The sequence below is a fragment of the Eutrigla gurnardus genome (genome assembly GCF_963514095.1).
Source record: "Eutrigla gurnardus genome assembly, chromosome: 12".
NCBI classification, from domain to species: Eukaryota; Metazoa; Chordata; class Actinopteri; order Perciformes; family Triglidae; genus Eutrigla; species Eutrigla gurnardus.
Window position 1 is genome coordinate 4,699,974 of NC_139926.1, and position 15,167 is coordinate 4,715,140.

The following is a 15,167-nucleotide window of genomic DNA, read 5'->3' on the forward strand; positions in this document are numbered from 1 at the left end:
GAATGAGTGGGGGGAGGTACTGTGTCACATGACGGGCACATGATCGTCTCCGTACAGGATCAAAAGCTGACAGATTAAAGGCGGTAAACCGACCAGGAGCGAAGGACCACCTCAGGAAGCCTCATTGTGTTGTAACCACGGTGATCTGACTATATATGAATGGAAATGAGGGGTACCCCCTGTTGTCTGCTATCTCACAGAAAACCCCACTAAACCTTGAATGATGAGGAAACATTAGTTATCACAACACCTATATTCTTAGGAAGAGAGCGTCTGACTGCTGGTTTTACTTCATCTTCTCGTGTAAATATAGAATGAGAGTGGGGATCACCAGAAACAATATTATCACAATACTCATGATATGATTTTATTGCAATTTTGCAACATTTTGCACACTTTTTTGAACATTTTGCAAGATGCAATATCGTATAGTATTACTATTAGTATTACTGCAGGTGAATAGTGCAACAAAAATGTACAAATAAAAATCACTACGAAACTACGACGGTGGCAAGTTTGCTACTTTATAAAGTCGCAAATTTGTGACTTTTTTTCTCTGAATATTACCCACCTCTCTATATTATGTGTACTCTATGAATATGTGTGTATTCCTCTGGGACTTGCTGGGTGACTTGACCCCCCCTCCCCCACCAGTCCCATACCATCACTATCAGTGGAGGCTGCTGGGTGAGACCAGCAGTGAAACCGCCTGCTCACTTATTCAAGGCAGAGAGAGAGAGAGAGAGAGAGAGAGAGAGACGGAGAGAGAGCAAGATTATAAATGACAAGCTGATGAAAATGTGCAAACATGAAGATCAACGACGGACGCCCAGAGACGTTGTGAGTAGAGTTTTTAGGTCCTCAGCCAGCTGCAGCATCACATGCAGTGAGCCTGCGCTGAGCGTTGGAGGAAGACTTCACATCCACAGCAGGCGCACATGAGCCTCACATTGTTTTCTACTAAACCTTTTCTATGTTCTTCTTGTACTATATCTTTTAGCTTTATAGATTTTTTTGTCATTTTCCCCAATTTTAATTAATGCATGTTAACATACACAAAACTAAAGGAAATAAGAAATAAAAAAATCAAATCCAACAGGTGGCTCGGGCATCTGTATCGGATGCCCCCTGGACGCCTCCCTCGGGAGGTGTTCCAGGCATGCCCCACCGGGAGGAGACCCAGGACACGCTGGAGTGACTATGTCACCCGGCTGGCCTGGGAACGCCTTGGGGTCCTCCCGGAGGAGCTAGGGGAAGTGTCCGGGGAGAGGGAAGTCTGGGCGTCCCTGCTCAGGCAGCTGCCCCCGCGACCCGGTCCCGGATAAAGCGGAAGAAAATGGATGGATGGATGGATGGAACAGGGAAATGCATTGCCTGTTGGCATTTTGTTTTTTGAGACTAGAGATTGAGACCATAAACTCATGTTTAGAATGTTTAGGGAGATAATAAATCAAGTGAGAAGTAGGACCATTTTCTCATTGACATCAATACAATCTTCTTTTCCTTACAAGACTTCTTGTTGCAACCAGAGGAGTCGCCCCCTGATGGCCATTAGAAAGATTGTTGTCTGCCAGCACCAACAGTCATCCCCAGAATACAGTAGCCTTACATCGCTACATATTGATTTTGGGGTATTTATTCACACATCTTAGAAACACAGCAGCAAGGTGAATGTATCAGCCTAATGTTTTCCGCTCCAGAATTAAATGAAAAGTACTTTACACACCTGAGTAGGAGCCTGCGAGTGGATCCCTGGCTAATGGACGTGAACTATAAATCCATGAATCATCAAAGATGGCTAAATCTCCTGAAGCACCACAGTTTTAAACTGATTTATAGCTTGCTCTCTACACACAGTGATGATGCATGTGTAAACAAGGCCATCGTGGCTCTGAGGACTTCACCTTTGGCGGCCCGCTGGCTGTTTGTGCTCCCATGTGGGAGATCTGGCTTCAGGCCCAATGTACAACTGCACCATGTAATAAAGTATCTGTGGGTTATACAGTATATGGAGTGGAGTGGCTGCAATGTTTGGGACATTTTTATTTTGCTTTCATTTATCAAAAATAATGTTGGAGATATGCACTGATGATTGTCTTCATTTAGTGTTGGCTGCTCACTCTCTTAAAGTGATGAAAGTAGCAGCGCAGAGCCAAAAGTTCAACTTTGTTGACCCCAAACTGACAACCAATGGATTGTTGATAGGTGTTTCTGAGTGTATATCATAGATAGCATCATCTTCATCAAAGCAAGTAAATATGATAGAAAATAGAGAAAAGCAAGTCATGTATTTGAGAAGCTGAAAACACAATTTCTTTATACATAAAACTTGCTTTGGCGATTGTTTTTCCAAAACGGTTATTATTATTCTGATAATTAGTTGACTAATCATTGCAGCTGTAATGGTTTATATCTATCTACTATGTGTTCTGGTCCAGTTAGTTGTTATTCTCCATCTCTGTGATGGAATGAGATGCTGCCGCCATGTAACACAGAAGCTGTACTTCACGCTACACTACAGCTGAGTAATCACCACATTAGCATGAACACTGGATGTGTGGCCCACAGGCGAGGAACAGCAAGCTGAGAGCAGCGACTTTCTGGGGTCCACCAGCTAATTACTGCTCATCACTGCTTTCTATTACAGGTAGAGGCAGCGCACGGTGGACATGCCTGCAGGCTGCAGCCTCCACACATTCCTCTTGTCACCAGCATTAAAGAGGAACTATTAGGCTATTTTGCTTCTTCCCTTTCCTTAAGTGTGTTTATAGTTTTTGTTCATGTAAAGGTTCTCCAGAGTATCATGTCTAAAGTCCATGTCTAAATGGAGCTCCTCTGCCGCACAGAAAGCTACTTTTCAGAACACTGGTTATGAAAAGTGAAGCCAACGCGGATGTGCCTTAAACTTGCATTCTCTCTACTGGCCATCAGGGGGCAATGAGTCATGATCATGAGTTCATGGTCGCAATCTCTAGTTCAAGTCTTCTTCAACACATCATGTACATTTAGAGTAAAATAGACCAGAAAGCAGGGGATGCTTTAGGGCGGGGCTACCTTGTGATTGACAGGTCACTACCAAAGCAGTTAGCTACCAAGATGACTTTAACACTTGAAGCTTCGAATCGGAGTCCACAAACCAACTGGTCACCATGACGACTTCTCCTACATGGAGTCTCCATGTTGATGAAGACGTGTGCAAACCTAAATGTTCTTTGGACTTCTAGAAGAAGAAGAGCTGAAGAACAAGTGGCTAAAATTCATTTCATCACTATTCCTCAGCAGAACAACTCCTGTTCTCTGGTTATGGTGGGGGGGATGTCTGTCATCCACACTAAGCCAATGGGCCAGATGACCAATTAGAGTAGACTGCGCTTTTTGGGAGGGAGGGGCAGGAGGTCAAACCGAGCGTTTCATGGATAGGTTGAGAAGCAGCACAGCCTGATGGGAACTTGAACAAAGCATATAAACATGTTCTAATGGGAACCTGAAATACAAGTAGGAACCAGAAAGGAGCAGAATAAGTCCTCTTTAACTGAGAGGAGAGGTTGAATGATGAGAGGGAGTATGGCTGACCTGAGATCAGGATGAATTATGATTCAGTCGCTAGAACAGAGCCCAACTTGATCTAATGGAAAGTTTTAGGCCAGGGGTCTCAAACTCAACTAACCTGTGGGCCGCTGGAGGTAGAGTCTGGGTGAGGCTGGGCCACATCAAATATTCCACAAAGAAGGGGGACCAATGTTAGTGGGTGCGGCTTATATTCAGGTGCGCTCAATAGTTCGGAAATTACGGTACAAGTGACCAACGTTGCTAATTTGTGTTGTTGTCATGAACCTGAGCTATGGTAGCCCACAAGTGTTAAAAATAGGGCCGGGACTCGATTAAAAAAATGTATCTAATTAATTAGAGGCTTTGTAATTAATCGAAATTCATTGCATTTTAATTATTTTCATATAAATAATTGACCTGAGAACAGTGACAAGTAATTTTTTTCAAATGGATTTTTAGTATACCATTGAATAATGACTGAATACATAAGCTTAAGCAACAAAATATTGTTTATTTTTGTTCAACCAAGTCCAACAGACCAGTGCAATTTTTGCCATTAAGGTAGCAATAGCATATTTAGAAATAGTACATTTCAGAAATTCAGGTAGCCTATAGGTAGGTAGACCTTCTGTAAACTATAACACTTTGGTTTTTTTTTAAGTAAAACACAATACTTTCAAGTACATTCAGAACATTGGAAACCCTGACTATTAGAAAACATCTCTTTGTTGGCGAGGGTTAACCCTCCGACGCTAGCTACCACGCTAGCTACCACGCTAGCTACCACGCTAGCGTCCACGCTAGCTGCTATATGTTTTGCATTGAGGTGATACTTGAGGCTCGATGTGCTGCGGTGATATGCAAATTCCTTGTTGCATAGCTTGCACACAACCATGCTCTTATCGACGCTTCCATCCGTGTGGTAGGGGGGCCGCAAAATATCGTTCCGGGGGCCGCGAGTTTGCGACCCCTGATTTAGGCTTTCCATTTTACGCCACACCATAACCGTGAAACAGATGCAGTTTGGCAATAAATGACTTGGTTAGGTTTAAGAAAAATATCAAACTTAAAAATCAGTACATAAAACATGTCACAAACTCCACTAAAGTAATGTCATAATAACTCACCACTTTGGGGCACGCACAACAAGTCTCCTGACTGACTACTGAACTACATTTTTGTCTGGAGAAAGGAAGGAAGCTGCTTTGTATCTTGCTGGTAAGTCAGAAACTAATTGTAGGGTGGCGGAGCCGGGGCAATGCAAGTTTCGACCAGCGCAGCCTTGCGCACGGTCAGTTTGGCTAATCTTGGCATCTTTGACACCTCTCACAAACCGTCTGTCTTCCTTGGCTAGAAAGCAAACATCGATGTCCTCAAAGGTGTGTCTCCTGTCCTTCAGATGCAGATGGAGTGCTGTGTCGTGACCTGATCTGGGTCCTGACCTGAGCTGGGTCCTGACCTGATCTGGGTCCGGAGCTGATCTGGGTCCGGAGCTGATCTGGGTCCTGACCTGATCTGGGTCCCAAGCTGATCTGGGTCCTGACCTGATCTGGGTCCCGAGCTGATCTGGGTCCTGACCTGGTCTGGGTCCAGGCCTGAGGAACTGGCTCTCCTCTGCGGTGCCTTTCACTTATGCAGCGGTTGTTTCGTTTCCCTTACAGGTCTGCTCATTCATCACTGCATTGGACTGCATTCACCACGTTGTCCAGATGGATTCTGGGTATTTTGTCCTTGGGGTGGACAGGTGTTTGCCTCAGGGTGTTGTCGGGCTTGAAGTGCACAGGGATGTGATGTTTGTTGAATATCCTCCTGAGTTTCTCAGACACACCAGCAATGTATGGAATGACAATGTTGATGTGTTCTTCTCTCACGTTTTTTGGGGTTATTTTCACTATTTTATGACAATGAATTGATCATTAAATATAATAATAACATAAGTTGTTGCAGCAGCTGTAAAAACTCTCTCTCTCTCTCTCTCTCTCTCTCTTTCACACACACACACACACACACACACACACACACACAGAGAACGTGCTAAAGCTCATGGGAGCAGGAAACATGCTTACAAAGGGTTGCTTGACATCAGGACTAAGGACATGATTTATTGCTTTACATTTTGCCCTGTTCATCATTTTTTTCTCCTGCGACAGCACCTTCTTCTTCTTCTTCTTCTTCTTCTTCGTGTTGTTTTTGTTCTTCTTCCACAACCATCTCATCCAATAACCATTCTCAGCCTCTCTCACAGCACAACAGGTGTTTTGGATCAAATGCAGAGAAAGAAATGATTTAATCTGCTTGTAACCAAATGGCAGCATTTATTGTAAAAAAAAGAAGAAGCATTGTTCAGTCTACGATGGCTTCAGTGAGAACATATTATAATTGCATATCAATAATTGAATGTAAAAGAATGGCAGAAGGTGCAGCAGAGGATTTGTAGCGCAGTAAATCAAGCTGCCACGCCGGACGTAGAGGATTAATGCCTTTGTCCACGGCTTCCAAGCGCCTCTGCTAATGATGCATTCAGAGCCATGGGACTCGCTGCTTGATACAAATAACGGTTGTTTACGGCCTCATTACAGATGAAATCTCTGACTGGAAGACTGGAGGGGAAGGAAATAAAAGCACCACACCACTGGCGACGATAGACGAGCAGCTGCTTTATGTTTCACTGTTTTTCACATGAATGGTGAATAAAAATGGCCGTCACAGGAGTCTGGGGCTCTCAAAGCTATTGAATTGGATCCAAGAAAAACACCATCAGTAACACAGTGGTAGAAATAGACTCAGCTTCATAAAAGTATGGCGACCACTGTTCCATCACTTCCCCAACCATCAAAGAGGAAGTGGCACAACAGACCGGAAAGATCCAAAGGCGTCCGGCCATTCAGCTCATGGACCATATGTTAACAGTGTAAACTCTAGTGTGTTCGGAACATGTGAGTACATGTGCAGAAAATGAAAAAGTTGTCGAGCTCACTATCATGGTAGAGAAGTGAAAAATATTAATATGTTATCTATTTTTCTCTCAATATGTTCATTAAAAATAGATCTGTCTGAGATGCAATACAAATCCTTCTTTCTTAACAAAATGTATGGTGAAACCAGTATATTTTAGTGCAGTTTCAAGAGTTTCAAGCATATTTTACAGGGATTATCAGGGTAATATTAATTGAATTATTTTTGCCAGGATTATGACATTTTCATATCCTCCAATGCCTGTCATTCCCCATTTCTCCCTCATTTTATTTAATTTCTTTTGGTATAATGATATTAGTTTCACTTATTTTCTGGCAGTCTTGCCCATGTGTTAACACTGTTTTGTATTTTAGTGAGATAAACACTGATTTTAATCAACTCACTTCTTTCAGTTATAATGGTTTCAGCAAAGATCTCTTTTTTATTGGGTGAAATTAGGTAGAAAGTTAGGTAGTGGGCTGAGAACGAAGGTTGTTGCTGTTAGCGCCACCACCTGGCCATTTATAAATCACACTCAACACCAAAAACACACCAGAGTAGTGGTGGAGTGCCACCTCGCCACATCCATGGAAAGCTGCAGGGGCCAATCCGAGCTCAGCCCAACGTGGACGTATTGATTCTGTGGCCAAACTGGAAGTGGAGGATAGTTTTAACGCTTGGAGTCATGTGACATGTTGAAATACAGTACAAAGAACTCATTCCTGCCTGAAAACAGTATTGATCTTTTAGGAATATATAATATTGCTAGTACAAAATAAATGTTGTTGTTGTCAATGTGGAGGCAAAAGGTGCATTTTACGAATTAATAAATTAAGAATATGATATTGGCATTAAATATAGGGTCGCCCCTATAAAGATCATCTGCAAATTGTCTTTTATGGCGCCAAACAAATGTTATGCATGAATTAATTTTCACCTGGGTAACTGTGACGCATGAATCATTGCTCCTGGTCAAAAGTGATGACTGATGCATTTACATAGGAATAAACAGAGGACTGTGTCTGAAAACAGAATATGAATGGGCAACAGTGTATGATTTTCATGGACTGTCTCAATCTCTGCTCTCGTCCATCTGTCATCTTTGCTTCAGACAGAACTAGGGATTTCAGACACAACCCTTGACTGTAGTCTGTGATGATGTCACTCAGCTCAACAGGAAGTAATCAGAGCACGAGGCACTTTGGGGCATTCCCTAAAATACTATCATGTGAACAGACACGAGCAACAAGTCTGTCAACTCTCCTGACTAACACACACACACACACACACACACACACACACACACACACACACACACACACACACTCAGACACTGACAATGAGTTGTTTGTGAGGTTATTATCTTAGAGTGTCAAGTGGTCTTCAGTCCATCATGCAACACTCGAGTCTTATCTGTTCAGACGCCAGAGCTCCGTCTGTCCCATCTCCACCCATCACTTCTGGGCTAAAAGGCTAAAAGCTTTCTTCACGATATCCACCGTCTACAAGCACCGTCGGGGTCTCAAGTACTCAGATTACCTTGTCTGGTAACGTAACACGTTCATTTGCAATTCAAGCAAGCAGTTATTTGGTTACGTTTCCAAATAAGAAATCAGTTCCCAGACCTTCTCAGTGAAATGTTGGCTGAAGGATGAGGATGTGTCCGCTGTGAAGCACCTGCACTTACCTTTCACAATAAAAACCAAGCAGTTGTTGGCCATCAGGGGGCGACTCCTCTCTGATTGTATGGAAGTCTATGAGAAAACAACCCTACTTCTTCGGTACAACAGAGATGGTGAGAGTAAGTTTAGACTCACAGACTTCCTCCGGCAACCTTACAGTACGATCAATAGTCTTATTACAGCTGTTATAGAAGTGGCTCATACATTAAACTGAGTACGTTGCTCCTGTAAGCTAGCGGAGGGGAAGTTCAAATGGAAATATTCAGCAATAACAACCTAACTTTCTTATTCTAATATTGTCAAATCAATGATTGGTGAAATATATCAGATCATTTGAACAACGCGTACAACATCTTTTGTTGTTTTTCCAACTGGCTCTACAAATGAGAGGCTTTGACAAGACAATCCCAGATCTACAATGACCATCTGGTGACCATCTCAGAAGACGTCACTATGTGTCCCAGAGTCGTCCAACACTAAACTCACAGGAAAGAAACAATGCGTCCGTCTCCCTGCTGTTGCCTTACAAGACCCTGGACAAAGACCTCCTCTCAAAGATCCAGACCACCAGATGAACGAGAACGAGTGCTGATAGGAGACCACAAGGACTCTAGGAGTCCAGGAAGTTCCTCTGGACAGGACTGGACTCAAACAGGTCTGGACTCAAACAGATCTGGACTCAAACACCACTAGACTCAAACAGGACTGGACTCAAACACCACTAGACTCAAACAGGACTGGACTCAAACAGGTCTGGACTCAAACAGATCTGGACTCAAACACCACTAGACTCAAACAGGACTGGACTCAAACAGGACTAGACTCAAACATCACTAGACTCAAACAGGATGGACTCAAACAGGTCTGGACTCAAACAGGACTGGACTCAAACATCACTAGACTCAAACAGGATGGACTCAAACAGGACTGGACTCAAACAGGACTGGACTCACTGCTTCAAAACTAGATATATGATACATTATAGCTGCAGTTAAGCTGACAGAGAATCAGTCTGAGGAAGAGGTCCACAGTCTCCGTGGACCTCGTTGGTGAGCAACAGTAAGGGGACGTGATTCCAACAGCTGAAACAACAGGAAACAGACGGTATTTCTGGATTATGCTGCAACATCAGGGAGAGTCATTTTGTCCACAGAATGAAACTCTCCTGATGATAAAAAGATGAACAGCTGCTTTACACTATCTGCTTCAGAGCATATGTGTTTGTGTACACCGATCAGCCATAACAGTATGACCACCTGCCTAATATTGTGTCGGCCCCCCTTTAACCACCAGAACAGCCCTGACCGTCGAGGCCTGGACTCCTCTGGACCTCTGAAGGTCTGCTGTGGTATCTGACACCAAGAGGTCAGCAGCAGATCCTGTAAGTCCTGTACGTTGGGAGGTGGGCGTCGACGCCAAATCTTTTTTTATGATTTTCTTCAGTCACTCTTGTTTTACCAAACACACATTTTTAAAATTATGGTTGTTGAAATGGCATCACATTTGGTGAAGAGGGCATTGTGACTTGTTTAGGACTCCAAACTCAAAGTTTGGGACGTGACTCGGGACTTTGAAAGCAACGACTTGGTCTCAGGCCTGGCAGGTTCCAACATCTTTCATCCCAAAGCCGTTAAAGCTGTTAAAGCAGTTAAAGCTGTTAAAGCAGCAGATGAAATGTTTTGGATTGAAGTAATCTGTCCACATACTTCTGGCCACGTTTCCTCCCTTAGATAAGAGGAACCTGGTTTAGATGCCCACCGGGGACAGATCCAGGCTCAGTGGGACCCCCTCCAGCAGCAGCTCTTACATTTATTGCCTTTGTGAGCATTTCTCCACCACATTTCTATCCCATCAATAATAATGTCAACCTCTATGGATCAAAGGCTGCAGGTGAGAATCTCCACTCAGTGACCAATCTCCCACAAACCCATGCACCCGCGTCCTGTGGAAGGCGTCGCAGTACGCATCATCAGTACGCATCATCAGTACGCATCATCAGTACGATACAGATGTGTGATCGTGCTGCAAAACCTCGGCGATGTGAAGAGGGAGAGTCACGCAAATACTCACGAAGCTCTCACCCAGCAGCTCGCTATATCAACACTTCATTTATCGCCTGTGTCATGTGCAATAATGGGGTTATATTTTTTACTGTAAACTTATTTATTCGTATCTTTGCTGTTCTTTATTCTACTTGTTCTGTTTTCCCCTGATGCTCCCTTTGCTGCTGTAATATTTCACGTTTCCCCGCCGTGTGACTGATGAAGGTTGATCTTATCTTATCTGTGCACGCTGGCCATTCATCCCCACAGACGCTGATCAGACCTGCAGACCCGGCAGCAGGAAGACAGTTGGATTGAAGAGCCCTAAAATACACACACACCCTTCCCCCAGCCTCCCCCAACTCCCCCGAGAAGCGTGCACGCTCAGTCCACTCAGGTCTCCTTCTGTGGGTGTTCACCAGGGCATCAACGAGCCACGACACAAACAAAGCATGGTTCACCGGAGCGTCACACTCACCGCCTCCGAGTCTTCAAATCCATGCAGGTACAAGTTATCGTACATGGAGTCCAGAAGAAGAAGGAAAGCAGCGGTGAATGATCAACCTGGTCCAGAGAGGATGGGTGATGAGGACAGACGTGTCTTCCTCCACATGAAGCGACCGAGCCCGATGAGGAGGCAGGAGGGTGCAGCCCTGCGTTTCCCTGAGCTGGATGGTATTGCCCCCGAGTCAGCGACTGTTGCTTCCCATTATTGTAAGGCAGCTGGTCGTCCCCAGAGGCACAGCGGACCTGGCATTTCATCTGCCTCCCGAGCTCCGATCACACAAGCCGATCCCTTCCTCCAGCACTGGCTGGGTGACGGGGGAGGGATGCAGCGTGCCGATTGGCTGGTGAGCGTGTGTGTGTGTGTGTGTGTGTGTGTGTGTGTGTATGTGTGTGTGTGTGTGTGTGTGTGTGTGTGCAATACAAGACAGGGAATAAAGTCAATAAAGATGAAAATCATAAGGATGACACGTTATGGAAAAAAGATGATAAAAAGAACAAAGAAGGACGGCGTCTGAGGTGTAGCTCTGAACGTCTTTCCAAGCTGTTTGTTGGATCAACGTGTGTCAGCTCATCAGTCGGTGGAGAGAGGAATGGAGCTCCATGAGGGTTTGGTTTTTGTGGCCCGTTGAATTCTCTGTGCTTTTTAGAGATGACTGAATGGAACCAGTTGACTAATCTGGTTATTTGCTCCGTACACACTGTCTTTGTTGTCCTCTTGTATCTTGTGTTGTTTGTTGTTGTTTTGTCTTGCAATAAAGAAAACAATGTAATAGAAAAAGAAAACAGGTCAACAGACGAGAACAAAGGAGAAACAGCAGAACTGTATTCATTATCATTATTAGTTTTGGATGGTCCATAACAAACTGGGTGATGATACTAAAACCATATAAATGTCATCATAGAGAGGAATTGACAGAATAATAGAGGAATGGTCAGGCTGGTGATTTTTTTTAAAGAAATAGTTCAAACATTTTTATAGAATAGTTTTTCCTAAGAGCTGGGTTAATGTTATGTCCAGTATATGTGTGCATATGTTTGTATATATGAGCATGCATTTCATTGTTTAGCCCTCCATGTAAATGTATTAGTATATGTATAATGTATTAGTATTATACTACTATTTGAACAGGTAAAACAGGAGTCCATCGTCCTTGTTTAATCAATCAACCAATACATTATATTAAATGCACATTTATGTTGTATTATCTGAGTGAACGCTGCAGGAGCATATTTTTATTGTCAGCTTCTTTGAGAAAGTAGAGCAACAGCGACCTCTCCTGGTAAGCCACGTTACTGCAGATGCACCTGCTCCCATCATCAACCTGCCAGTTTAATAAGATCATCATATGTCTGGAGCGTCCAGTGAGAACCTCGTATCTCTAAAAGAAAACAGACTTTTCTCAACACATGTTGAATGTTTGTTATAATCCTCCAGTTTATAACAAACATCAACACATATGGAGATATGTGGTTTTCACCAGACGGGGGGTATGGACAACCTGAACCATGAGAGCTGGGCCAGTCCCGCCATGTGGTTCACCAATGAAAGGCTGCTGAGCTGAGCCATGTGACCTACATAGAGGGATTACCAGCGCCTCCTTATCACGTAGCAGGCTGCGAGCTGAACATTTCAGTGAAAGGGACGTCTGCGTTTCTTGTATTGGGGTTTAGAAATGAAATTTAATTTCTGGGAGGAAGCCATCATAATCTTTGTCATGCCAAAATGAGACTTTCTCCACATCTGCATTCATACTTGAGTTCAGACAGAAGGGAATTACACTTGGTGACCCAGGATGTCAGACTTTTTAAGGAGGCGCTGATGAGGTCGTTAGTTCACGGCTGCTTTCCTGCTCCGACCAAACGGGAAAACCTTCCACAGCCACAGCACAATCATGACTAACGTTCTACCTGCAATCTGCACGAGCAAAGCTCACGAGAACGTGTGTGTGTGTGTGTGTGTGTGTGTGTGTGTGTGTGTGTGTGTACAGTATCCTGCAGTTCAGATCAAAACTCATTTTCTTGTTACCTTGATGATTTGTGCTGCGTTTTAAACAGTGTGTCAGTAACTGAGATCGTCGTGGTTACGTGTTCTGTGTTCATGTCAACAACAGTTCGATTTCAATAAATCCTTCCCCACCTGCCTCTTCTTCTGCTTCGGAGCACACTGATTTCATTTCATCCAATTCCCACACACTGAACACCATCTGCCAGCTGTTCTCACCCTGTTTGTAGCTGTAGCTGCGACCAGTAGAGCCCTGTAACATGAATATATAACCCACGGAATCCATTCAGAGGTGGGGATGGATGGTCGGGTCTGAAAACACTTTCACCCTGAGACTGCAGCTCATGTGCATGCAGAGTCAACGTTGCCTCGCCTGCACACTTAAGTAACGATGCTTCCGTCGTTATATCAAACAAACGTTTACTTATTTGTTGTTCCATAACCTCCATAGTTTCCTTAACACAAACATTGACTTCCTGTGTCTTACGTACATGGTTTTGTTGCCTCAACACCACAGGGTGATGCACAGGCGCACTGATTGCTCATGTTGCTGGACAGTTGTAGGAAAACAACACAATAATGTTTCATCATCGTACCAACGAAGTATATAGAAGATGGATGCCTCTGCTGTCGCCAGTAGAAATGTTGGTAAAACTCAAACCCTCCCAGAGGTTTCTTCCAGCCTCAGATCGTGCTCCACTAGTTACAGTCTGCTGCTGACCTTATTCCACACACTGATTCATTGCAATTTGCTGGCACATAAATTCCTGAAAACGCACAGCCACCAGCTCTGGAGCAGGACATATGACGTAGACGTTGTGTGCATGCAAACATGTATATGAGCTCTGAACAAATACGGAGGTCAGAGAAAGTGGAACGAAGAGCCAAACGTCTTCTGGGCCACTTCAATGCTGCAGCTCCGGATTATTCCTGAGAGCAAACACAGCCCAGCGCTGGCATCGTCTTATCGTGGAGCTCAGAGGGAGTCCTGGAAGCCGCTCAGGCATCAGAGGAACATCTGTCCATCTGAGAGGATGGAGATGTTCGCCACACCATCGAGGAGAAATATACTTTGCATATCATGTGGTGTCTCACCAAACACACCTCCTCCAATAGATTCTGTCCTGTTCCTATGAAGTCAACACTATATGACAATCTTTTCATCATTTTCTCACCTTTAACTGGACTGACCCGTATGAGGACATCCCACAGACTGATGCTGATCCTCCCTTAACGAACTCTCTCCACTGACAGGGAAATGAGCCAATCAGCGTTGTGATGGTGATTCTACAGTCTCTGTATCCGTGCTCTTCTCGCTGGTTAAGACGTGGGCGCAAATATTTGAGTCACAATGTGATGACATCGCCGTGTGGTTGTTTGCTATCTGATCAAATCTGATCAAAACACAACCCACACAGTTCCTGGCCCCGTTTCAGAAAGCAGGTTTAGTGGAACTCGGAGTTTGTTACCGTGGTAACTGACTCCTTACATGCTCGCTGGCAGATTTAGTTGTTTTTTGCCATCAGATTAAAATATTGAACAGGATCACCCTCGGCTCCCAATCAGACTGTATATAAGAGGTGAATGTTTTTTATGAGTTGCTATAGTGAGATGTCTAAATGTCGTGGTGTCAAGCCGAGGTTTTGTCTTGTGAACTTCCTGTTTTATTTTGAAAGTCTAACTCCCCTCTCATTTCAGGTCACTTGTCCTTCCTCATGTGTCTGACGTCATCCCTGATTCCTGATTGTTTCCACCGGTTCCCCTCTCCCTCATGTGTTAAATAGTCTGTGTCTTCGTTTGTCCTGGGCCAGTGCGTCACAGCCTTGCCTTGATTGAGTATTGATATTCATGTTTGATTTTTTGTTCTGTTATCCTTGTGCCTCAAGTGAATTTTGATAGTGACAAGACAAAACCTCACCGCGGCGTGACACATGGAGAATAACTTCCTCTCCTTTCATGTGAGCACTTCTCGGTGAAAAGGAGGAGGAGGTGCAGCTTCCTGCTCATCAACCTTCTGGGCTTGACCCCTGTTGTTGAACGGTGGCGGTTACTATGGATACACGAGGGAATCAAAGAGAGCCCACCTGATGACGATCACACCGGTGATGACACCAATCACAGCGTGGGTGTTGAAGAAATCTGTAAGCATCTAATACATTTCTCTGTCCTACTTCTTCTTCTTCTTCTTCTTTTTTCTTTTTCTTCTTCTTCTTCTTCTTCTTCTATCTTTTTGGTTTCTTCTCATGTTTTCTTTGTTGTTCCATTGTTGTGTATTTCTGTCCATTCTATCTCGTCTTCCCTCCTTCCTGTGAGCCACATAATGACTGTGCTGCCTTCATGCAGTGGCTATTCAATAATTAACAGCAGCAGGTTGATGAACATACAGGTGGTGTGTAATTAAAGCCCAAAGCCATCAGCAACTGTAAAGGA

At 44.0% G+C, this 15,167-nt stretch overlaps 1 protein-coding gene across 4 annotated transcripts in view; it reads right to left on the reverse strand.

Annotated features, from left to right (window-relative positions):
* cacnb4a (calcium channel, voltage-dependent, beta 4a subunit) overlaps positions 1–15,167 on the reverse strand; it is a 35,481-nt gene that overhangs the window by 13,932 nt on the left and 6,382 nt on the right. For 2 of the 4 annotated variants that reach the window (XM_084022586.1, XM_084022585.1), the window contains exon 1: positions 10,707–11,021. The exons of the other annotated variants lie outside the window; for them this stretch is intronic. In XM_084022586.1, the coding sequence (XP_083878712.1) occupies positions 10,707–10,751 (45 nt within the window). In that variant the 5' untranslated portion in view covers positions 10,752–11,021. Of the gene's footprint in view, positions 1–10,706; positions 11,022–15,167 lie in introns of those variants that run through there. 4 annotated transcript variants of the gene reach the window in all.